Below are 25,556 nucleotides of genomic sequence, written 5' to 3'. Positions count from 1 at the left end.
TCGATGTTGTTATCCATGGTGGGGAGGGGCCTGAAGATGGCTCCAGATGAGGCCCGCCACGGATCTTGACGCCAGCAGGGCCCGGCCTGATCCTCCCGGCGGCTGCAAGGCTCCATGGCGGCCCCCCTGCCGCTGGGTGACGGGACCACAATTAACATATTCAAATCAATAAAATTCATGAATTTACATACACTTACCTTAGATTTTGAGGGCCAGACGCGATCTTCGGTGCAGCAGCCAGCACTCCCATACCTTCAGAACCCCGTCCAGGGCAACGAGGTGCGACACGAGGTGGGGAGGGGAGAGGAAGTACGTTTGTCAGTGTGGGAGGTGGGGGCAACGGGGTCAGATACACGTAATGGGTGCAGGGCATGGTGGGAAGGGTTGAACCTTAAACGTTTTGCAGTTTGCTGAGGGGATAGGTCAGATGTAAAAGGTAAATGTTTTGGGGGGAAGGGCAAATAGTTATTGTGATTGTTTTGGGGGGGTGGGAAAGAGGCAAAAGAAATGTATTTATTTAATTTTGTTGTATATTTCTTTAAATATTTAAATAAGCCGCAAGGCTGGCTGCCCTTTAAAATGGTGCCAGCTGATTCCATTGCCGGGGATGGACAGCCTGCCCCCTCCATGTGATTGGGGGGGGTGGGTGGTGGCAGGCCTCCCTGACTATTTAAATGAGCTGGCGCACTTATGATCACGATGGTTCTTTGGCATGCGACCCCATTTTTTAAGTTTCGGCGGTGGGCTCATAAAATCCACCCCTATGTGTGTGTATATAGTCTTCTGCTGTCCTGCCAAGTGCAGAAAAACAAGGAAAAGTGGAAATGAAGTGAAATAACACTCTGTAACATTACCATAAAAAATATTCTGGTGTGCTAATATCCTACAGTGTCATTTCACATTACAAATATGGAATTATGTCACTGTTAAACTTATACTGTCTGTTTCTTCTGATTTTTAAAATGTTTTTCTCAACTCCCCCAACATTCAGGCCACTATGCAGCATTCTTTAGAGGGCAGCTATGCCAGATACCTATTTTCAGATCTTTTCTAATTATATTCTGGAGCTGGAAGCCGGATGTCCACTCACCCAGTTTTGACCTGACACTCCATTTTTCAGGGTGTCAGTCTAGTAATTAAAATCCGCAGTTTTGCCATCCATTTTTCCATCATTGCATTTTAAAAATTGCTCGGTGTAAGAAAGAGTCCATCTGGCTCTCCATGAATTTGTGGTTGTGTGTATCCATAGCTTCAAGCACATACAAGCAAGATTGTCCATAGCTTTGCACATGTGTGAGTAACTCCTTCCAAGGCACCAGTCCTACTTGGTTTTGGACTGGATGTCCTATTTGGAATAAAAGCAAAATACAGCGGATGCTGGAAATCTGAAATAAAAACAAGAAATGTTGGAACCACTCAGCAGGTCTGGCAGCATCTGTGAAAAGAGATGCTGCCAGACCTGCTGAGTGGTTCCAGCATTTTTTGGTCCTATTTGGAAGTTGTGCGAAAGACGTCCAGAGTGATTCATGCGACAATTATCCTTCTTTGCCTAAAAGGAATTGTTTAACCTTCACTTGCTGTAGACACTCAATCAAAACTGGGAACTCACCAGATGTGGACAATTGCAATAGACAATTTGGAAGCACATCCCGAGCTGATAAATGCCAGCTCAGAGTGGAGAAGTTGGAAAATACATGATGCTAAATTCTTGTATTTTATTGATTAATGAATTATGCGTGTTTGTTTCAGACATTTTGCCCTCAATGAAAATTCTGGTTTACTGAGTATTATCAAAGGTGCACCCTCTGGAGTGTATAGCTTCCACGTCAAAGTTGCAGATGGCACCTGGCCAGATGTAATTTCAACAGTAAAGGTTGTTGTCAAAGAATTGGAGGAAGATGCCATATATAATGCTGGCTCTCTTAGGCTGACTGGTGAGCATCGAAACATTTCCTTATACTATAGATTTAATTGGAACATTATTACAATTTTCTACACATTTCATACGAATGATGGAATACCAATAGAATATACATCCATCAAATGCATATGAACATAAGAAAGGATGGAATGAGAATAGGCCATTTTGCCAGTCAAGGTCCACTTCTTCCACAGACTATGTACAAACTATTCTATCATGGCACTACCCAACCTATTCAATTTCCTAAGGAAATATTCTGCAGAGGTTTTCCTGCCTGCTTCCCAAAGAAAAATCAGCCAAAATTACAGAATATCTTGCATCCAACTTAAAACATTCTTGACAAATACTTTCTGACAGTTCAATGGTCCCCAAAGCTCAGTAACCATAATGTTCAGAGTATTCAGTTATCTCAGTAATTAGCCATGTACAGTGAGTGATCCCCACTCCAGCTCCTTAGATATTCATCAAGTTCATATTAAAGCAATTAATTAGCATTAAGCCAATTGCTTCAGCTGGGAGTTTATTCCTCATATCCACTATTCCATAGATAAATGTTAATTCATATAGATCACAAGTCCTACATGAGATTTGCTACTTAGAAGCTTTGTGGTGCAAAGAAACAATCTATTATACCACAGACTTGGACATCTAGTTTCAACGTAAGAACATAAGAAATAGGAGCAGGAGTAGACCATGTGGCCCCTCAAGCCTACTCCGCCATTCAATATGATCATGGCTGCTCTTCTGCCTTAACTCCACTTTCCTGCCTGCTCCCCATATCCTTTGATTCTCTGAGAGACCAAAAACCTGTCTATCTCAGCCTTAAATATACTCAACGATCCACAACTCTCTGGGGTAGAGAATTCCAAAGATTCACAACCCTTTGAGTGATGATGCTTCTCCTCATCTCAGTCCTAAATTATTGGCGCCTCATCCTGAGACTTTGCCCCTGTGTTCTAGATTCACCAGCCAGCGGGAAAAAATTTCTCAGCATCTACCCTATTCCAGCCCCTTCAGAATCCTGCATATTTCAATGAGATCACCTCTCATTCTCCTACACGCCAGAGAGTATTGGCCCAATTTACTCAGCCTTTCATCATAGGATATCCCAGAAACCAGTCTAGTGAACCTTCGCTGTACTGTCTCCAATGCAGCTATATCCTTCCTTAAATATGTAGACCAAACTGCACACAGTACTGCATGTGTGATCTCACCAAAGCCCTGTACAATTGTAGCAAGATTTCCTTATTCTTTTATTCCAATCCCCTTGTAAAAATGCCAACATGCCATTTGGCTTCCTAATTGCTTGTTGTATCTGCATGATAACTTTCTGTGTTCCTTGTACATTTACGCCCAAGTCTCCCTGAATATCAACATTTAGAAGTTTCATGCCTTTAAAAAATATTCTGCTTTTCTGTTCTTATTACCAAAGAGAATAAGCTCACACTTTCCCACATTATCCTCCATCTGTCACCTTGTTGCCCATTTACTTAACCTGTCTATATCACATTGTAGTCTCTTTGTGTCCTCCTCACAGCTTACATTCCCTCCTAGCTTTGTATAGTCAACAATGTTATATACATTACTCTCGGTCTCTTCATCTAAGTCATTAATATAGATTGTGAATAGCTGAGGTTCCAGCACTGATCCTTGCGGCACTCCACTAGTCACAGCCTGCCAACTTGAAAAAGCCCATTTACCCCTAGTTTTTGCTCCGTGTCCATTAACCAATCCTCTATTCATGCTAATATATTATCCCCAACTCTATGAGCCTTTACTTGCGTATTAATCTTTTGTGTGACACCTTATTGAATGCCTTTTGGAAATCCAATTTTAGTACATTTACTGATTCCACTTTTTCGACCCTGCTAGTTACATCCTCAAAACACTAATAAATTTGTCAAACATGATTTCCATTTTGTAAAACCATGTTGACTTTGAAAGTCATACTATGACTTTCTAAGTGCAGACTTAAGATTTTCTTAATAATAGATTCCAGAATTCTCCTGACTGATGTCAAGCTAACTGACCTGTAGTTCCTTGTTTTCTCTCTCCCTCCTTTCATGAATAGTGATGTTATATTTGCTAACTTCCAATCCACTGGGACTGTTCTAGAATCCGCTACATCTGCAGCTATGTCTTTTAGAAAGCTAGGATCTAGGCCATCAGGTCTTAGGGATTTGTTGACTTTTAGTGCCTTAAGTTTCTTCAATATTTTTTCTCTGCTGATATTAATTACCTTATGTCCCTCATTCATTTAGCTCCTTGGTTACCCTCTATTTCTGGTATGTAATTTGTGTCTTCTACTGTGATGACAGACACAAAATAACATTTCTGCCATTTCCTTGTTCCCCATGATAATTTTTCCTGCCTCTACCTCTAAGGGACCAATGTTTATTTTAGCAACTTTCCTCCTTTTTGTATGCTTATAAAAGCTCTTACAATCTGTTTTTATATTTCTGGCTAGTTTACTCTATTATTCAATTTCTTTCCTTTTTATCAACTTTTTGGTCACCATTCGTTAGTTTCTAAAACAATCCCAATCCTCAGGCTTATTATTATTCTTTGCAAGATTATAAGCCTCTTATTTTAATAATACCCTTAACTTCCCTAGTAAGCCATGGGTGGACCTTTCTTGCTGAGGTTTTATTTGTTAATGGAATGTATTTTTGTTGAACATTTTGAATTGTTTCTTTATGTGTTAAAAACTGTTTATATACCACCATTCCTTTTAGTCTATTTACCCAAATCAACCTTAGCCAGCTCTAGCTTGGCTTTGTTTAAGTTCAAGAAGCATATTTGGGACTGGTGTAGGTCGCTTTCAAACTTAATATGGAATTCAATTGTATTATGATCATTTTTTCCCAGAGGATCTTTTACAGTGAGATTACTAATTAAACCTGTCTCATTGCATAATACTAGCTCTAAAATAGATTTATTCCCAGTTGTTTCCACAACATATTGTTCCAGGAACCTGTTACGAAAGCATTCTACAAACTCATCTTCCAGACTACCTTTGCCAATTTGATTTGTCCAGTCTATATGAAGTCCCCCACAATTATTTTATTGCCTTTGTTACAAGCTCTAATTATTTATTGCTTAATGCTCTGTCCAACAGTATAGCTACTGTTAGGGGGTCTATAAACTACACCCACCAGTGTTTTCTGACCCTGTTTATTTCTAATCTCCACACATACTTATTCTACTTCCTGATCTTCTCAACCAACATCCTTTGTCACTACTGTTCTTATGCCATCCTTTGCTACCAAGGCTACTCCTCCTCCTTTTCCATTCTGTCTTTTCAAAACATTGTATACCCTGGAATATTTATTTCCCAACCTTGGTCACCTGCAACCATGTCTCTGTAATGATGATTAGATCTAAACCATTTATTTCCGTTTGTGCTGTCATCTTTCTAAGTGACACTTGCACCTGGATATCTCCCTAGACCATAGGTACAACCATCAGGAGGAAATAAGTCTTCCAGTTTTTTTTTTACATTGATTATGTTTCCTTTTCCCCCAGTTCAGAATGCAGATTTGTTCATCTCCAGCCATTTCCTACTTGTTCAACCTCTGCTATAAACTGGCGGTCCTTTAATTTGTTTGGGCAAGGCTCACTAAAAAACACTCATAGCCTCTCATATCCAATAGCTGTGGAGGTAATGTTGACAAATCAGACAATTCATTATAATCTGAGAGAATACAGAATTCCAGTTTCTTCTATTCCTGAATCAAGTATGATTACACAGTCATGTTTGCCTCATAAGATTCTATCTATTGAAACTCTGTCTATCCTCTGGCTTTTCATTCAGAACAGAATAAAGTTTGAATCAAATCCTTCACTTGTTTGAATGAAATGAATGCCTGGCAATGAATGAACCATTTCAACGCCAGTTCTCGCACCCTTAACTTCTGAGGCTAACAACTGTTGATTTTGTGAACCAGAAACTATTCTATGATTCTTTGTTAACCTTAACATCACTTTTAAAACATTTTCATTATTTCTAATTATTATGGAATTATTGCACAAGTTTCAAAAGCCATGATGCTCAGAGTTAAGTAAGGTTCATGTTGTAACACATTTGGCAGGTTAACCTGTGAATTCACCCTTCAAGTAAAATAAATTTTATTTTCAAACAGGTATCACAGCAGAAGAGTTTATCTCCCAGTCGGCTGCTGAAGAAAGCAAATATACCAAGCTAAGGAGGCTTTTAGCAGAAATTATTCCAGCACAGCTGGATAACATTCATATTTTCAGCATTGTGAATGTCAATGGTCGAGTTAGAGAAGTAGATGTCTGGTATGCGGCACAAGGGTCTCCATTCTGCAAGGCTGAGAAAATGAATGGCAATGTGGCAGTTTCCAAAGCCATAGTATGTACCTCTTAGAAATTATGATGTGTTTCACTAAGAACTGTACAGTTATTTTCCATAAAGATTTCTAATGATAAACATTTACAAAGCTAAACATATTAAGGAATGAGTATATTCTACTGAATTGCTTTGTAAAACCTAGATATAATAAAGGGAGAAATTAGCACACATATCAAGGCCATTCAGTCATCTTTTGTTGCCATATTCTATACTTTATTGACATCTTTCTGGAGGAAGTCTCAACAGACAACTATGGAGGTAATTATTGGAGTTATCGCTGTCAATGGGGAACCTCGCCTACTGATAGCTCATACTGGAAACAGCCATGGCCACACAATTGCCCCCTCTGTGGATAAGGTTCCATACATAAGGTTCCAATCTACTAATCTGAATGGGGACAATATAATGTGGGACAATTCAGTGAAACATACTTAAAATGGTGTGATAACTTTGTTTTGACATTGGTAAAGGTTTTGTAATTATTTAAACTTATAATGCAGTCATGATTTATCAGAATATTATTGTGAATGGCTACTGCATGTTAGTGGTGTTAGTAAAATTTCATTTTAAGCAAATTTTAAAGCCAGATTTTAATTTTAACTTATGCTGATGACACTGCATAATAATTGTGCTTTTACAATATTGTTTGTTCTCCAATATGAAACTATCTCCACAAAACTTGGAAAACATAATAATGGAGTTGTTTTTTTTCATATTTCATGGATGATACAATCAATATTTGTGAACAACTCTTACCTGAGAGAATTTGAAAGCAACGTTGCAACAAAACTCTAACGTGTTTGCCTCACGTTTACTTTTTCTGATTTGTACATTAGACTGAATTTTCTTTTGGGGTGGGGGCAGGAAACAGGAGCCGGGGTTGTTTCTGGGTCCCGAACCCGAGGGGAAACAATCACTCATTGGGATATTAATGGGGGTGCCCCCTTAATTGGCCTGGAGACAGGACTCTTGTAGCTGGAGGGCCAATCAGAGGCCTTCCAGTTCCAGAGAAGCAGCTGGCTGCAATGAGTGGTAAGTAACTGAGAGGGCTGTTCAACATGCTGGAGTCCTGCCACTGAATGCCCACCACCAGGCAATTAATCGGCCCTCCCATCACACGGGAACCTGGAGGCCGACTGGAAAATCCCAGTTGGCCTCCTTAACTCACCTTTAACAAGGCTCTTAATAAGCCTAATTGGCTGCCCACCTAATGGGGGCGGGCAGACCTGATGAATCCGAGCCCACCTTGGCCAAAATGGCCAATGGCAGGAACTGGATTGGGAAACCGGCACACCGGCACGACCCAGTATTTAGGGCCCCATCCACCTCCATTCCTGACCTCAGCAGGGCCCAAAAATTCTGCCCTTTGTCTTCCACCTTAAGGTCTCCTCCAAGCAAACATCGGTTCCTAACCTATTGGCTCTTGCCAATGTTCTGCAACTGGTCACTAGGAGAGCAGTGTGAGTTGATCCTCACTGAGATCTTTCTTCACAATGATAAACTGCCTCATCTCCACTTAACAACTTCCCACAGCACCTCTCTCAGGTCAGGGAGACAAAGGATGGAGACTGTTGGGTTAAAATCCACATCCTATCCATCTGTTGTACACAATTAATGATAACAAAATTTCCTGCATTTATATTTTGTGATGATTTGTGTCTGTTTTTAATTCATCATATATTTAACATGAATTTAGCATTTTGAATATTTCTTTTCTTTCCTTGCAGCTGGAAGTTGCCTTAAATGTAAGCATATCCCAGGTTGCTGTGGATGAGTGTGTGAATGCAGACTGTGGGACGGCGACTGGCTGTACAAGCAGCACCGCTTTTAGCCCAATTCCAACAGTGCTGAATGCTGGAAATGTTTCCATAGTTTCCATAACAACATCTACTACTGCTCAGTGTATCTGTGGAGCTCGGGAAAGGCAACGCTTGTCCTGTTCATCATACCCAGTTAATCCATGTCTAAATGGTGGCACTTGTGTTGATGCTGATTTAGGCTACAGGTAATTCATAACATATTGTATATTAACTTATCTGTCAGTTTGACCTCTGATAAGTTTGCTTCCCTATTTAGCCTACTTTATTATCTGCAAGTGTTGAAAATGCCTCAAATTAATCTACCGCCAGAGGCAATCCTGACAGCAGCAGCAGCATTGGGACATAAATAAGGCCAACATCAAGAGGTGTTTCTCCACCCCTATTGCTGAAGGCAAATACTGTCAAAGTAAAATATAATGATTATTATCAATGGTGCTGAACACGGCTGGCTGCTATTTTTCTGGCCACAGGTGCGCTGTAAACTCAGGTTTGGTATCACTGGCCTCCACAGAGTTCTCCTTAATATCAAGGAAGGTGGAAGGGAAGAAAATTAAAATCGGGGTTACAACTTGTCAATAATTCAGGATACAAGTTTGCACATGTGTAGTTGTTTCTGTGTTACCACTGATGTCAGAAATCTCCCCTACAGTGTAACCGGGGTAAGGTTCAACAGCCTCACCCTCAGCATAATACACAAGTCAAGTAGTACCGATGATGTAATATGCTAACTATTAGTTAAGGTATCAAACTTAAAACCTCACAATGGTTTGGAGAATTTTATATGACTTAAATAATTTCAGCTCCAACTGTCCTGTGTACAGTAATACATCCACATTCTTACTGCTTTCACCTTTTGGCATCAATCACTTATAGCAAGTCTGCTGCTTATGCACAAAACAAACTTGGCTGTGAAGTACTCGTAGAGGAAGGTTAAAACCCCAATTAAACCATTGGTAAAGGCATAATAACATGGAGGTAACCAGTTACTTGGTGCATTAAATACTCTTGTTTGAATAGTTGGTTTTGAAACTGCTGCATATACTATCTTTTAACCAATTTATTCAGTTAAGCACATGAATGGAGAGTTCACCAATGCTTTCTAATAGCAGAATGAGAAAGAATAAAACAATAAGACAGCAGGAGAAGTTATCCATTCCAATGGGTTTACAAACCAGTAATCAATTACATGGCAAAACAGAGGAGCTGTATCTGCATTGCTGCATCTCAGCAGATAGATGCGTATTGACATCATGACCTTACGTTATGTCTTGCCTGTACCTGTGAACTTCTGCAACAGATTGCCCTTTGGTAAACTTTCATGTCTTCTAAACTCCCATATCATTCAAAACGCAACAAATGTCAATACGTCTTTTAGAGTCATATAGTCATTGAATCATTATGGCACAGAAGGAGCCCATTCGGCCCATTGTGCCATGCTGGCTCTCGGCGGAGCAATCCAGTCAGTCCCATTCCCCCGCTCTATCCCCGTAGTCCGGCAAGTTTATTTTCTTCAAGTGTCCATCCAATCTCCTTTTGAAATCATTCATCATCTCAGCTTCCATCACCTCGTAGGCAGCGAGTTCCAGGTCATTACCGCTCGCTGCATAAAAAAGGTCTTCCTCACATCTCCCCAACCATCTCTTCCCCAAAACCTTAAAAATCAGGGTCCCCTCATCCTTGTACCATCAATTAATGGGAACAGCTTTTCTTTGTCTACCTTATCTAAACCTGTCATAATCTATCAAATCTCGCCTCAATCTCCTTTGCTCAAAGGAGAACAACCCCAGCTTCTCCAACCTAACCTTGTAGCTAAAATCCCTCAACCCTGAAACCATTCTGGTAGATCTCCTCAGCTCCCTCTCGAAGACCTTCCTAAATTGTGGTGACCAGAACTGGACACAATATTCCAGTTGTGGTCTAACCAGAGCTTTATAAAGGTTCAGCATAACCTCCCTGCTTTTGTACTCAATACCTTCATTTGTGAAGCCCAAGATCCCATATCTTTGCTAACTACTCTTTCAATATGTCCTGTCACCTATAAAGATCTATGCACATGAACCCCCAGGACTCTCTGCCCCTGCAGTCTTTCAAACTGTCCAATTTAGTATATATTGCCTCTCCCTATCCCTTCTTCCAAAATGCATCACCTCACACTTCTCTAATAAATTCCATATGCCACTTATCTGCCCATTCTGCTAGCCTATCTATGTCCTGTTGCAGTATAATCCTCACTGGCTGCTGGATCTCCAAGTTTGGTATCATTGGCAAATTCTGAAATTTTACTTTGTATTCCAATATCCAATTCATTTATATATCTCAAAACAAGTAGTGGTCTTAGAACTGAACCTTTTGCTTGAGTTACTTGATGATTAATCTGTTCCTTCTTTGTATGATAGGTGTGAATGCATTCCAATGTTTGATGGGCCAGAATGTCAGCAAACAAGGTACACATTTAAAGGTCATGGTTATGCCTGGTTTCCTCCCATCAAGCCTTGCTTCAAGTCCCAAATTTCTCTGGAGTTCCTCACTGAAACTGCCAATGGGCTTATGCTCTATGATGGACCACTCACTCAAGTGCATTCTGGAGAGCTTGAAGACTTCATTGCGTTAGGTATGAATGTCAGACACAGGAGAAATATAAAATTCTATTATATAATTTCAGAACATAACAAGACTTTTTGACTGGGCTTCATTTTGATAACTTTTTAAAATTTAATTTCATTTCTGATTTTCTCCTGCCCTTTTCTCCTAAAGGTTGTGACTCTTAATGGGTCATAGTATTGTAGGCAGCAGTGGTCCTCTAATTTCTGTTCTGTCATCCTGGACAACCAAACCTGGCCTCAACTTTACTTAGTGTCCTGTCATGCAGGCTTTCAGCAGGAATAACTGGCCAATGATCATTTGGGAGTCCTATTTATCCTCCCTGGCACAGATGATGTTGTGGTACACCTTTAAGAAGGTGTAGTTATGTTTTCGATATACTACAGTGTAAAGGAAATGGTGTAGTATACCATGTGACTTCTACTCTGTGTGTTAGTCTTTAGAGAGTAGTTATCCAGACCAGACCTATGTAAGATAACTCCTAGTTGTACACGTGCAGAATAGTCATAAATAAAGAACCTACTTTATGTGCGAGCCCTTATGCATGGTTGGTACTTGAATATAGTCAACACTAACACAAGGAGAAGAAAATATGATATGGTGGCAGTGGTGGAGAATTTTCCAACATGATGCCAGTTCACAGACATCGAAAGATTCTCCAATGGGGCATGACTTATGACTGCGTCATTTGCAACACCACGGCAGCCTGTGTAGGCAGCTCTGCATTCGTGTAGAGTAAGGTTGCTTGCCCTTTAGCTGTAAAATTGAATCATCACAGACTCGAGTAAAGGGCTCATTTCCAACAGGGCGTCGAGTTCTCAGAAAGCACCCGCATATAGGAGTACATCAAGGTAATTCTGGAGCTACAGAGGGAATCTCTAAATTAGGGCAGATCCTCTACACATCGCCTCAAGAGGCATAGCGCCAAAATGGTACTTGGGCAGAGTCACCGGATAGCAGCATTGGGCGACTGGATCAGCAACAGGACAGAGCAAGCCATACCTTTGATTGTGCCGAGGTTGAGCGATTGAATGAGAGAATCGGGTAAGCTCCTAGAGCCATAATAAAATGTAGCACCATTACTGCCTTTTTGGTCGTCAAGCTGTTTCACACCCTTCGTGCGCAGGGCCACCAGAAAGCGTGTGAATCTTGAGACAGCACCACGCACTCCAAGCCTTACAATACCCTTCTACTGGGCTGTAGCAACTTGTGGAACTGCAGGCAGTTATTGCTGCAGTAATTTTTTTCCTGAACAGCAAGGAAGTTTCTTTTAACCACAGAGAAAGCTGATATTATCAGAAAACTTCTAAGGATGACTACCATGTTTCCATCCATCAATTGGAAAGCAACTGATCTTGTCTCCGAGTTCAAGTTGATCAAACAGCAAGTCGAGTTGTGGTTTGTTGACTTGGCAGTATCTGAGCCGGGCAAGCAAACTGGGAAGATTCACATCACTGTAGGCAATGAAGGTTTGCACCGTCTGAATACATCTGGGCTCACAAAAGAGCAACTAAAGGATCCCAGTATGATTTGGTCCACGCTGGAAGATCAACTGAGGATCAAGCGTAATGTCTGTATTCACCGTCTTGGGTTCATGTCTTTTTGTCAGCAACCATACAAATCTATTGATCATTTCATAAGCAGGTGTCGAGACAAGGGACATGACTGTGACTTTACAGAAGCAGAACTTGCAGATCAAATCACTGAATTGGTTAATGCGTCAATGCCAATTGAGGCATACCAAAAGGATTCCTTTGGGAAACCTGAAGGTTACCCCATCGATTCATTAGTCAAGGACGGATGCAAGTACGAAGCGATTGTTGCAGGACAACAAAGGGCTGGATTTTAAGCTGGAGGGCGAAAGAATGGTGGCCCACACATGCAAGCCACATGTCGCCATGCCGCCGCGATCTCCCGTGTGGTGGCTCATTTAAATAGACCGGTCAGCAGCCCCCCCTACCCCAATCACGTGGAGGAGCAATCTTTGGTGTTCTGCACTTCCACACTTACCTATCCGGCAAGAAATTTGTGGTAGAGACAGATGACAAATCACTCAAGATGATATGGAAGAAGCCATCAATGAGTGCACTGCCAAGACTACAACGCTTACTCGTGAAGATACAGTGTTATGACTGCAAGGTAAAGTACAAACCAGGTAAACTCATGCTTATATCTGATAGGCTCATCTGGTTACCCAACCCAGCAAACACCGAAAACATATCGATTGATTTACAAGTTGACTTGGTCGATGTCGAACTTGAAGACCTTCTTCATGTCAATGTGGTACATTTCGGTCAACAAAAATGCAATCAGTTAAAAGCTGAAATGGCAACAGATTCTACCTTTCAAGAGTTGTGGAAGACCATTGTAGAAGGATGACCAGACTCTATCCGTGAAATGAATGAGAATGCCAGACCGTTCTGGGCTTAGCAGCATGAGCTTAAGTTTTCCCGAAGAGTCATCTTCAAGAGCCAGTTAGTTCTTATTCTGGAATTACTGCAAGCTGACCTATTACAGCAATTGCACCAGTCACACATGGGAATTGATAGGATCAGAAGACTAGCCAGGGAGACAGTCGAGTGGCTTGGAATGAATGATGGCATCGAATCCATTGTCAGGGAATGTCAATCCAACACACCTAGTTAGCGTAGGGAACCACTTCTACCACACAAAGTTCCTACGTATCTATAGGCCAAAATAGCTACTGACCTCTTCCACATTCATAGTGCTGATTTTCTGGTTATAGCCAATTATTTTTCCAAATTTCCCATTATTTGTCAATTGCATGACACATCTAGTTCTACTATGGCACACACATTAAGTGCAATCTTCAGTCTGTTTGGAGCACCCAAGGAGGTAATCTCTGACAATGGGTATCAATATATCGGGAAGCCATTCCATATGTGTCAGAAATGGGGCATAGACCATACTACTACTTCACCTCATTACCCAAGATCGAACGGCTTAGCTGAACGTATGATCCACACAGCTAAGTCTCTCATTCTTAAGGTCAGGCAGACTAATCAAGGTCTACATAGAGCCATGCTGCATCTCAGAGTAACTCCTCTGAGTTACACCATTCCATCTTCAGCAGCACTGATGTTCAGAAGACAGGTACGCACAGACCTACCTAGCTACCATCATTCTACCAATTCGGAAGTCCGAGAAGCACTGTTGGACAAACAAAGGAGGATGAAGGACATACATGACAGCCATACAGGTGGAGAGTCATCCAGTCTGGCAGTAGGACAGCAAGTCAGAATACAACATCCTACAAATGGTACATGGAGTCCAGCAGAAGTTTCCAATATATGTCCGGAACCACGTTTGTATGAGGTTATTACACACAACGATACGACAGTGAGACAAAACAGAGGTCAGATCAGAGATGTTCATGATCCTGGATCACTGCATGATTCCATTGTGAACAGGACGAGATCGAAAACCAAGTCTCAAGCAAAGTCTACGCACACTACTTCCAAGGAAAAGAATCTATGTGAAACTGTACAGCAATCTGAGAGCAGATATATAGTTACCAAGTCAGGGCATAAGATTAAACCACCACTACTTTCGAGACTTGTGTGTCTGAGTTTTGTGTTTACTGCCTTGTACAATATATATTTACAATTTGTCACTCTTTGATGAATTGTATATAGTTATGGTTTATTTAGTTAAGAGGGATAATTTTTATTTAGAAAAAAGGGTGATATTGTGGTACTACTTTAAGAAGGTATGGTTATGTTTTCGATGTACCTTAGTGTAAATGAAATGATGAATATACCATGTGACTTCTACTCTGTGTGTTAGTCTGTAGAGAGTAATTGTACAAACCAGGTTACGTAAGGTTACTCATAAATAAAGAACCTACTTTATTTATTAACCGATCCCCCTTATGTGTCATTGGTACTTGTGTATAGTCAATACTAACACAAGGAGAAGGAAACATAACAGATGACATCTAGTAATGACTAAGAAACAGTGATGGAGGACTGGACATATTCTCCATTGTTCATATAGTTGGAATAAACAAGCAAAGATAATTTACCGCTAGCACCTCAATGTTCAATTTAAAAACACATCTCAATATTTTAGAGAGTTCTTTTCTATGTATGCTTTCGTATCAGCCTTACATTTTGAGTAAACTGAATGTCTCCATTTTTAATGGGGGATAAAGCTTTTGGGAAATCTGTATTTTCTTCTCGGAATCTGAGTTTTTTAAATATATATGAACACTCAAGTTCTAAGTTATCATATTTTCTCCACACAGAGCTCAGGAATGGAGTTCCTTCACTCAACATTAGCCATGGTTCAGGATCACTCCATCTCCAGTTACCACCAGGCATTTTTGTTGCAGATCGGCATTGGCACAGGCTGGACATAATAAGTGACGGAAAGGTGTGTATGATTGTACAGGAATATTGAGGATAATTTACTTAGGCATTAACCTGATTCCTTAAATATTCTTCACTGTTTGCTTATTTGGGAAGGTATTTGTGGAATTATTGCTGCGATACAGAACTGAAGAGTATATCAAGTGCCAATGCACAATTTTGTCCTGTCTTTGTTTGGAGAGGGTGTATTGCCCACATCTTACCTTCTGAATTTGTAATTGTTCAAAATATTTACTGCTTTGTGCTCATCCTTGGTTTTAAGCCTGACTTCACCTTTTATGGCTTTCAAATCCTCTGTCCTTTTATTCTATTCATACTGAGAGAATGTTTTACTGTTATGTTAAGCTTCTCCTTTGCTATTTTTGTAGCTCTCTCTTTGCCTCTAATCACCATTTCAATGTGTTTCTGCATTTTCATCATCCCGTTGAACACTTTTCTCATTTTCCTTGCAGGATTTGTTTGTAGAGGTCATTTTTCCTTAGATTTGTTTGTGAATTTATCTGCTAATCCATTTAGGGTCACGTTCCTTTAATGTCAGCTTATTGAGCTTAGGTATGTATTTATCGTATATAGTCAGCATTATGCCTTTAAAGGTATTCTACTTGATGTCGACAAATATGTTGTTAAACAACCTGCCCCAAATCAAATAAATGCTTCCTTTTTGTTGAATTTAGCCCTTTAAATTTATATGTCCGTCTTCTGGTCTTATGTATTTTGGATTCCCAGATAAACTTGATCATAAAGACTATATGTTATACAATAGAACAGTATTTAAATAAAGCTTAATTGTGAATACCGTTATAGAGTGTGAAAATGATCCTTGACCATTGCACTGGTGCTGCTGTGACTGAGAAGGAAGGCAGCGGGTTGTCAGAAATGGAACGCAATGTCTGTGAAATTTCAGGGGAAACCCCTGGAGAAGAGAGGTAAAAATATGATCATGTATTTTGTAGTATAAAATCCCTGTTCTGTTGTTAAATTAGTGAACACCCCATGATACTATTTTGCAGCATTATACATTCAATTATTGTTAGCCATGATTTAGTGCACAGTGAAATGTCAGAGGGCTACACTATTCTCTGTTCTCTTGCTGGAATCTTTCAGAATATCTTTATTTATGGATAAGTGTTCCTCACCAATTGAAGATCCAAGTACGGAGAAGTCTATTTATCATTTTTTCAGTTATAAATGTCATTCATAGATTAATAGAAGTTTATGACACAGAAGAAGTTCTTTCAGCCATTCTGTATGCACTGGCCAAAATAGAGCTATTCAGCCTAAACCTACTTTCCAGCTCTTGGACTGTATCTCTGTAGGTCACAACACTTCAAGTGCATATACAAGTACTTTTTAAATGCATAAAGGGTTTCTGCTTCCACTATCCTTTCAGGCAGTGCATTCTCTACCACCTGCTGGGTGAAAAACAATTCTCCTTAGCTCTCCTCTTATCTTGCTGACAAATACTTTATATCTATGCTCTCTGGTTATTGACCTCTCTGCTCAGGAAAATAGAGTGGATAGGAAGGACCTATCTAGGCCCCTCTCAAGTTTATACACTCAATTAAGTCTCCCCTCAGCCTCCTCTGTTCCAAACAAAACAACCAAAGCCTATCCAATCTTTCCTCATAGTTAAACTTCTCCAGTCCTGGCAGCATCCTCCTAAATATGGGGGGAAAGCGGGAACAGGTTACTGAGTTGGATGATCAGCCATGATCATAATGAATGGTGGAGTAGGCTCAAAGGGCCAAATGGCCTACTCCTGCTCCTATTTTCTATGTTCCTAAATCTCTTCTCTACCCTGTCTAGTGCAATCACACCCTTCCTGTAATATGGCAACCAGAACTGTATACAGTACTCTAGCTGTGGCCTAACTAGTGTTTTATACAGATCTAGCATAACCTCTTATATTCTATGCCTTGACTAATAAAGGAAAATATCCCCTGTGTCTTCTTAACCTCCTTACCTACCAGTCCTGCTACCTTCAGGGATCTGTGGGTATCCATTCCAAGGTTCCTCAGTTCCTCACTTTACAGTAGCCTACTATTTATTGTGTATTCCTTTACCTTGTTTTCCCTCACAAATGCATTACCTCACACTTCCCCAGATTGAATTCCATTTGCCTCTTTTCTGTCCACCTGACCAGTCTAGTGATATCCTCCTGCAGTTTACAGCTTTCGTCTTCACTGTTACCACATGCATTTTATGTATTATCGGCAAACTTCTTAATCATTCCCACTACATTTAAGTGTAAAACATTGTTCTGTATCATGGAAAGCAAGGGGTCCTGTACTGAGCCCTGCTGCCCCCCAACTGGAAACAAACTTCCAGTCACCAAAAAACCCATCAATCATTACCCTTTGCTTCCTGCCACTGAGCCAATTCTGGCTCCAATTTGCCACTTTCCCTTGGATTCCCTGACCAGTCCATCAAGTGGGATCTTGTCGAAAGCCATGCTAAAATTGATGTAGACCACGTTGACTCTCCTTGTTATCGCCTCAAAAAATTCAATCAAGTTAGTCAGACACAACCTTCCCTTAACAAATCCATGCCTACTATACCTGATTAATCCACCCTTTTCTAAATCAAATTATTAAACTGTCAAATTATCACCTGTCTATATATTTTTGTCATTTAAACACATAAAGGAGCGTTGTTGCAGCTGCATCCATCCAGGCCAGTGATGAATATTCCATCGTACTTCTGACTTGAGCCTTGTAGATGGTGGAAAGGCCTTGATGCTCTGGATCTCAGCCGTTCATTGCAGAGTACTCAATCTGTGCCCTGCTGTTGTAGCTGTAGTATTGATATAGCAAGTTCAGTTAAGCTTCTCTGCTCTAAGCAGAACAGCCCCAGCTGCTCTAACCTCTCCACATAACTGAAGTCCCTAATCCTTGGTTAACATCTCCTTTTCACCCTCTCCAAGGCCTTGACATTCTTCTTGAAGTGTGGTGCCCAAAGTTGGACACAATACTTCATTTCAGCCCTAAGCAGTGATTTATAAAGGTATCCTAATGGAGAAAAAGGAAATAGAAAACAGAAGGGAGCAAAGGAAATTGAGGCAGTATCAAAGGAGGTATGAGCCAAACTCACTGTTATCCCCTCACAACTAGTAACCAGACACAACCAATCTTATGGGGACCTGAGTGAGGTGGTCTGTCCTCAGTGACTTTGTTTCAATAAGGAAGCCATGAATGACCTAAGTCATCATCTGCACAATGTCTTGATCAAGTAATAGAACAGCTCTGTTCGTGATTGTCAAAGTCAGTACTGCTCTCAATTTGTATGCTGCGGGCACCTTCCAAAACTGCAACCTGGGATTTATGCAACATCAGCGAGAGAGTCATCGATGTTATATTCTAGAAAGCATGTTATTGAATGATGAAACTGGAGTTAATCCTTATTCAGTCTTACATTTATTTTGCAGAGTAAAAGCTTACATACATGTAGCTCCTTACTCAAAACTTCCACTCAGTTTCAGTGTCTCCTTATATGTGCTCAAGACCCAAATTAACATCCTCCACCTGCATATAATTAAACACAATTGATATACAATTAACAGATTCCCTTCTTTCGCTTTAAGTAAAACTTAAAGTTTAACATGTGTTACGACCAGGTGAGAAATGGGTTTAGAGCTCCCTCTCAGCCTTCACCTGGTCTTACCGTAACAGGGTTTAATTTTAAACACACCATTTATTTAGTTCCCCCTTAGTGAATCCTTATTCACCGCTTTCCAGTTATAAGGCAAAGAAACTAGCCAGGTTTTCTTAGGTTTAAAGAAAAAAGGTTGAACTTTATTAAACTTAAACTCAAATTCAGTTAATGCCTATAAATATACGATGCGCCCACGCTAGCATGCATACACGCGACAGACAGAGACAGAAAAGAGCAGAAGAAATAAAGTGGAAAAGATGGTTTTGGTTACTGTCCTTTGAGCTCACTGTAAAGCCCTTGATTGTAGGTGGGCCTTGCTTTTCGTTGGGGCCCAGTATTCTTCTTAAACCTTGTTCAAGGTAAGTCTCTTCAAGTTCATGTGTCCTGAATGGATGTGTTTAGATGAGCACTTGAAACGCCATAGCATACAGGGCTACGGGCCAAGTGCTGGAAAATGGGATTAGAATAGATAGGTGCTTGATGGCCAGCACGGACACAATGGGCTGAAGGGCCTTTTTCTGCACTGTATAACTCTATGACTATAACCCAGTGGGTCCAGAGGCTTGTGAGAAAGAGATGGGAGCAGACAGGAGAGGTCTTCTCACTCCAGGAGCAAACGGTCTTTCACAGTTCAAACTCTTTGTACAATTCAGAAAAAATCCAGGTTGCCAAGCAGATTAGTCATGTGACCAGCTGGTCTGACAATGTCTGTTTGTGGATTCTCTTGTCTTAGCCAACCCTGGAATGTCTCTTTTTACACACAATACCTAGTGCTCAAAGTCCATTGTGGGTTAAATTGGATCAGGGAATAGTCCCTTTTTCCCTCCAAGCACTGTCTGTTAGTATGCAAAATGTTTTTCCAGCCAAGTGTCCGGTGATTTTTTTTAACAAGCCCTTTCTTCAGTCCAGTAACAGTTTAAAATCAATGGTCATATGACAAAATTAATATGCCTCATTCTTGGCAGGTAGGGGCCTGCATGACACATGCACAAATAACATTTCAAAACAAATCACAATAAATTCCATATTCTGTACAAAACGTTATATTGCGAGACGCCCCTAACAATTTCTTTGTACAAGCATTTAATTTTGTAAAACAGATAATTGATGACTTGCATCTACCCATTTAATTTGAGATTTCCTTTCTCTCCAGTGTTTGTTTCAAGCCATCAAGGTCAATCTGTAACCTTTTCTCACTCATGCTTTGTAGAGTGTATATTATTGCACAAGGAACAATTATCTACAGAACATTCAATGGGTATCCTAACTTTAGTATGCCTCTTGTATAGAATCCCATTGAAAATATTTGATAAATAGAACCCCATATCCACTGCCTCCACAGCTAAAGTATTTTTAACAACCAAGCTAAAGGACAATATTTCCCATTAGAAATGTTATTATGAAATCAGCTGCACTTGAATACCCATCAGGTATGTGAAGCATCACTAAAAACAATTAGTTTCATATTCTTTGGATCACCTAAGGCTGGGAACCTAAGTATGCATTTCTCCAGATTTAATTTTTTTAATGTTTTATTTGTCCTTTAAACCTTCTCAACTTTCAGGTGTTTCATTGTAGTACTTAACTCCAACACATCAAAACTAGCATCTGGTCTAGTCTGAATGCACAACCAGTTCAGTTGACTAATCAGGCTAGATACAGGGAGGATGTTCCCGATGGCTGGGGAGTACAGAACCAGGGGTCACAGTCTCAGGATACGGAGTATGCCATTTAGAACCGAGATGAGGAGAAATTTTTTCACTCAGAGGGTGGTGAACTTCTGGAATTCTCTACCGCAGAAGGCAGTGGAGGCCAAGTCATTAAATATATTCAAGAAGTAGATAGATATATTTCTTAATGCCAAGGGGATCAAGGGATATGGGAAGAAAGTGGGAACAGGGTACTGAATTAAACAATCAGCTATGATCTTTTTTGAATGGCAAAGCAGGCCCAAAGGGCCGAATAGTCTACTCCTACTCCTATTTTCTATGTTTCTATGTTTGCATGAACTGCTCAGGCCAAGGCAGTTGTCGACTTGCAGTTTGGTTGATCAGCTAAGATTTGATGCAGCATTTAATTGATCACCGCATAATTCCTTTCACAGAGCCCATTGCTGAAAGTCCTTTGATTCAAACAAAAAGCTATGCTTGAACTGCTAAGTGAATCATACCCTAGAATGTGGCATCAATTTTTTTCAAAGCCAACTCGTGTAGCCATCAGAAGGACTTTCTGACCTGGTTTGTTTTATTCTTTCAGTTTTTGTACTGTGTTGTTCAGATTTGCCGAGAAAATATCCCGAGCTGCTTTTTCTTCTCTGTCAGGTTTCTGAATGTTTACCAACCCCTTCAGTTGGGTGGAATCAAGGAGTCACTGCCATTTCACAATGATCAACTGAGTTTCACAGGATTCATGGGCTGTATAAGGAATCTAATTGTTGATAGTAAGGTAAGCACTCTCTGTTGTGAATGGATGCTGCTATCTAGTAACTTACTGGGGCAACATTGGCTGTGGATTGAGACTTTCCACTTCACTTCGGACCTAACATAGTTTGTGCTTTATTTGTATTTATAGCAAATTAGCATTAATATACCTTCATTGCTGCTTATCTTCCCATTACACCACTGTAACCTTGTCCACTTCTCACACTAGCAGCCTGAGTAAGATTGTTTATTTGTTACTGAATTGTAGGCAGTTTTTTCACTGTGATTTCATACTCACCAGGCATTGGATTACTGATTGGTCATACTAACTTCAGTAACAAACTCAAATCAGCCAATAAATAAATGAGTTCTTTGTCCCATCAGCATAAACTTGCTATGAGCTTAAGCTTCAGAACTGAAAAGTGAGTGTGCTAACTTACTGCCAGTTAGTCCCTATTTTTCAAAATTTCTCTAATGCACATTTAACCCAGTTGTTCCTAGCCCCCTTCATATCAGCTGGAGTGACAGAGGTGATCCTGAATCAGTCAGCTGTGTCATTATACCCAAAATAGTAACTGTTTTCTCCTGAGTTGAAAAGGCATCTGACGGGCTCAATATTATTCGAGGAATAACATTCCATTTCCTTGAAATCTGCCTGTTATAATTTCAGCCTGTATCATCAAAGAAAACCGCTGGAATTAGCAGTCTTCTGCATTTGATCACACTTCAACTCGTGCTATTGTACTTGAAGTTATTTTCTTTTTAATTAGAAGATGCTATTTTCATTCACTCTCACACAGGCAGTTCTGGGGTAGAAATGGCGGAGACTTGGCAACAGGTCTTATCCTTGCCCTCAGACTGGATGGAGAGATTGAAAGAGGGACAAGGGAGGAAAATATAAGTTAGAAAAAATGAAAATAAATGCCATCCTTGTTAATATTTTAGAAATTCTATTTGATTGATATGAAATATTCAAACCTCATCATTATTCATTCATGCTTATTATAAGTGTCAATTACAGTTATTTAAGATTAGATGATTTAATTTATACCCTAGATAGTAACTATTTTAATCTGATAAGCTTCCCATTTATATGCTGCTACAATAACATTCAAGCATCATGAGAAAATCCTAAACTGGCAATTTCTCTCTGGCAATAGGTGTATGACCTGGGAAATCCTGCAGAGTTCCTAAACAGTGCCCCAGGCTGCGCAGTGACTGATGGAGTCTGCCACAGCGCCGGAACATTCTCTTGTGGCATTCATGGGAAGTGTTTAGGAGAATGGGGTTCTTTCAGCTGTGACTGCAAACCAGGCTATACCGGATACAAGTGCGACAAAGGTAATGACAGCTGTGGGAACAGCACAATTAATTGTGCTATCCCTTTGTTCTTTAGGTATTTTCCTAATACCTGTTTCCTTTGCTTCAGTAATTTCTTCTGAAACCAATAGCCCAATTTCCAAGCTGGGTGTGGATTTTTGGAGTGAGAGTAAGAAAGCAAAGTGCTTCTCCAATAATGTTGCTTTACCAGTGCACTGTATATTAAAACACTATGCACAAAGCTGGATAATGGCACTATGCCTTGACATAAAGAACAAAGATAATTACAGCACAGGAACAGGCCCTTCGGCCCTCCAAGCCTGCGCCGATCCAGATCCTCTCTCTAAACATGTCGCCTATTTTCTAAGGTTCTGTATCTCTTTTCTTCCTGCCCATTCATGTATCTGTCTAGATACATCTTAAAAGACTCCATCGTGCCCGCGTCTACCACCTCCGCTGGCAACGCGTTCCAGGTGCCCACCACCCTCTGCGTAAAGAACTTTCCACGCATATCCCCCCTAAATATTTCCCCTTTCACTTTGAACTCGTGTCCTCTAGTAATTGAAACCCCCACTCTGGGAAAAAGCCTCTTGCTGTCCACCCTGTCTATACCTCTCATGATTTTGTACACCTCAATCAGGTCCCCCCTCAACCTCCGTCTTTCTAATGAAAATAATCCTAATCTACTCAACCTCTCTTCATAGCTAGCGCCCTCCATACCAGGCAACATCCTGGTGAACCTCCTCTGCACCCTCTCCAAAGCATCCACATCCTTTTGATAATGTGGCGACCAGAACTGTACGCAGTATTCCAAATGTGGCCGAACCAAAGTCCTATACAACTGTAACATGACCTGCCAACTCTTGTACTCAATGCCCCGTCTGATGAAGGAAAGCATGCCGTATGCCTTCTTGACCACTCTATTTACCTGCGTTGCCACCTTCAGGGAACAGTGGACCTGAACACCCAAATCTCTCTGGACATCAATTTTCCCCAGGACTTTTCCATTTACTGTATAGTTCACTCTTGAATTGGATCTTCCAAAATGCATCACCTCGCATTTGCCCTGATTGAACTCCATCTGCCATTTCTCTGCCCAACTCTCTAATCTATCTATATTCTGCTGTATTCTCTGACAGTCCCCTTCACTATCTGCTACTCCACCAATCTTAGCGTCGTCTGCAAACTTGCTAATCAGTCCACCTATACTTTCCTCCAAATCATTAATGTATATCACAAACAACAGTGGTCCCAGCACGGATCCCTGTGGAACACCACTGATCACACGTCTCCATTTTGAGAAACTCCCTTCCACTACTACTCTCTGTCTCCTGTTGCCCAGCCAGTTTTTTTATCCATCTAGCTAGTACACCTTGGACCCCAAGCGCCTTCACTTTCTCCATCAGCCTGCCATGGGGAACCTTATCAAACGCCTGAGATGTTCAACTGTGTTGAAAATCCAAATACCATCATGCAGTTTTTGTAACATCAGAGAACCCCTCAAAACATTTGCGGTCATATTAGTATCTTTATTGCAATAGTACTTCTTCAAATACAGGATTTCTAGGTATTCTTTCACCAAAGACTTTAACAGAATCAAACCTTTTCACTCTGGAAAAAGCTGCATAAAGCTGCCTATGTGTAAAAATAGGCCTAGGGATATAAATAAAATGTTGTCAAGAGTCTGGCTTTGTGACTTGTTTATAGCCTTGAATATGAAAGGTCTAAATAGGAACTGTTTTCTCCTAAGTTGAAAAGGCATGTTTACATCTGATGGGCTCAATATTAGTCAAGGAATAAACATTCCATTTCCTTGAAATCTGCCTGTTATAACTTCAGCCTGTATCATCAAAGAAAACAGCTTCCTAACTGCCAATCTTATTCCTTGACAAAGTATTTGTTTAGCATTCAAGTTTTGTAGCAACATTATAACTTCTCCTTCCTTGAGTCTAAGTTTGTGCGGTGGCGCGCCATTGGAGTTAGACTGTGTAGAAACCCTGAAGGGTATAGACTGTTATCATCTTCTTTGTCTGTAGAATCAATGCTGATGAATTCAAATCTAGTGAATCTTCATTTTTAGCACAAAGTATAGCTTTAAAGAAGTTTGCCACACTCAACCGATTCCATGATCTCATCCACCCCTCCCATGTCATCCTCACCCCATGCCATTCCATCCTTCACATGCCATCCCCATCCTTCCCATCAATCTCATCCCATCCCACACAGAATCTCACATCCCACTCCAGCCAAGGTAACTTTATTGTTGGGTTCCCGTTACCTTCTGCTGTTTTAGATCTTCACCAGCACCCACCCCCACCCTGCCACCGCTGCCACTACCAACCATTAGAGGCTGCATGTGCGTCACTCACTTCAGTCCTGCGCACACCCCATGTGCTACCATATGCGCCAGGCACCGCCCACCAAATAAGCCCATCATAATATTACTATTATAGCTATGTGTGCTAGTTTATAATTTTTGTACCAGTAGTTAAATTTTTGTGTGGATCTGTGTGTTATTCTATCATTTCTTCCCATACCTACACTTTAGGTCTTCCAGGACCATTCACAGTGTCCTGCATGACCTGTTCCCAGTCTCTACCTTTAGATGCCTGCTAGAAGAGCAGCTGATGATGCTGATTTTCACTCTCCCTTCAGGGAAGTGCCTGGCATTCTCTCAGCACTTGCTCGAATGGCCAAGCCACAAATTCAGGAACTTCTTTGGTGCATAATAGTTGCACAGATGCACAACTTACTGCTGTACAGCACAAGGTGTTGGAGCTTTGGCTCATTGAGGGTAGTTTTAACCCCCCAAAATGGGAAGGTTTGTGTCGGGTGGGATATAAAAATTTGAAACAATCTCAAACCCAAGCCCAACCCGCCTCAAACCTGCCCACTTCCACTTTTAATGGAGACGGGACGGGGTGCGGGGTGGTGGTGAGCCCAGCAACCAACCATCTCCCATGAAGTGGGTCATTCATTTAAATAATACAATAAGTCTGTGCACCTCACATTTTATCTCTATTTTAAATTTAACCTGGCGGTTAAAGGGAGGCAAGG

At 40.7% G+C, this 25,556-nt stretch overlaps 1 protein-coding gene across 2 annotated transcripts in view; it reads left to right on the top strand.

Annotated features, from left to right (window-relative positions):
* si:dkey-22o22.2 (neural-cadherin) overlaps nucleotides 1–25,556 on the top strand; it is a 295,092-nt gene that overhangs the window by 226,618 nt on the left and 42,918 nt on the right. For both annotated transcript variants that reach the window (XM_068031572.1, XM_068031571.1), the window contains exons 20-27: nucleotides 1,750–1,934; nucleotides 6,064–6,296; nucleotides 8,024–8,301; nucleotides 10,513–10,727; nucleotides 14,985–15,112; nucleotides 15,913–16,034; nucleotides 21,081–21,204; nucleotides 22,340–22,520. In XM_068031572.1, coding sequence (XP_067887673.1) covers nucleotides 1,750–1,934; nucleotides 6,064–6,296; nucleotides 8,024–8,301; nucleotides 10,513–10,727; nucleotides 14,985–15,112; nucleotides 15,913–16,034; nucleotides 21,081–21,204; nucleotides 22,340–22,520 — 1,466 coding nt within the window. The remainder of the gene's footprint in view (nucleotides 1–1,749; nucleotides 1,935–6,063; nucleotides 6,297–8,023; nucleotides 8,302–10,512; nucleotides 10,728–14,984; nucleotides 15,113–15,912; nucleotides 16,035–21,080; nucleotides 21,205–22,339; nucleotides 22,521–25,556) is intronic.

The sequence above is a fragment of the Heterodontus francisci genome, chromosome 5 (genome assembly GCF_036365525.1).
Source record: "Heterodontus francisci isolate sHetFra1 chromosome 5, sHetFra1.hap1, whole genome shotgun sequence".
NCBI lineage: Eukaryota > Metazoa > Chordata > Chondrichthyes > Heterodontiformes > Heterodontidae > Heterodontus > Heterodontus francisci.
This window is presented reverse-complemented; position numbering and strand designations above follow the sequence as displayed.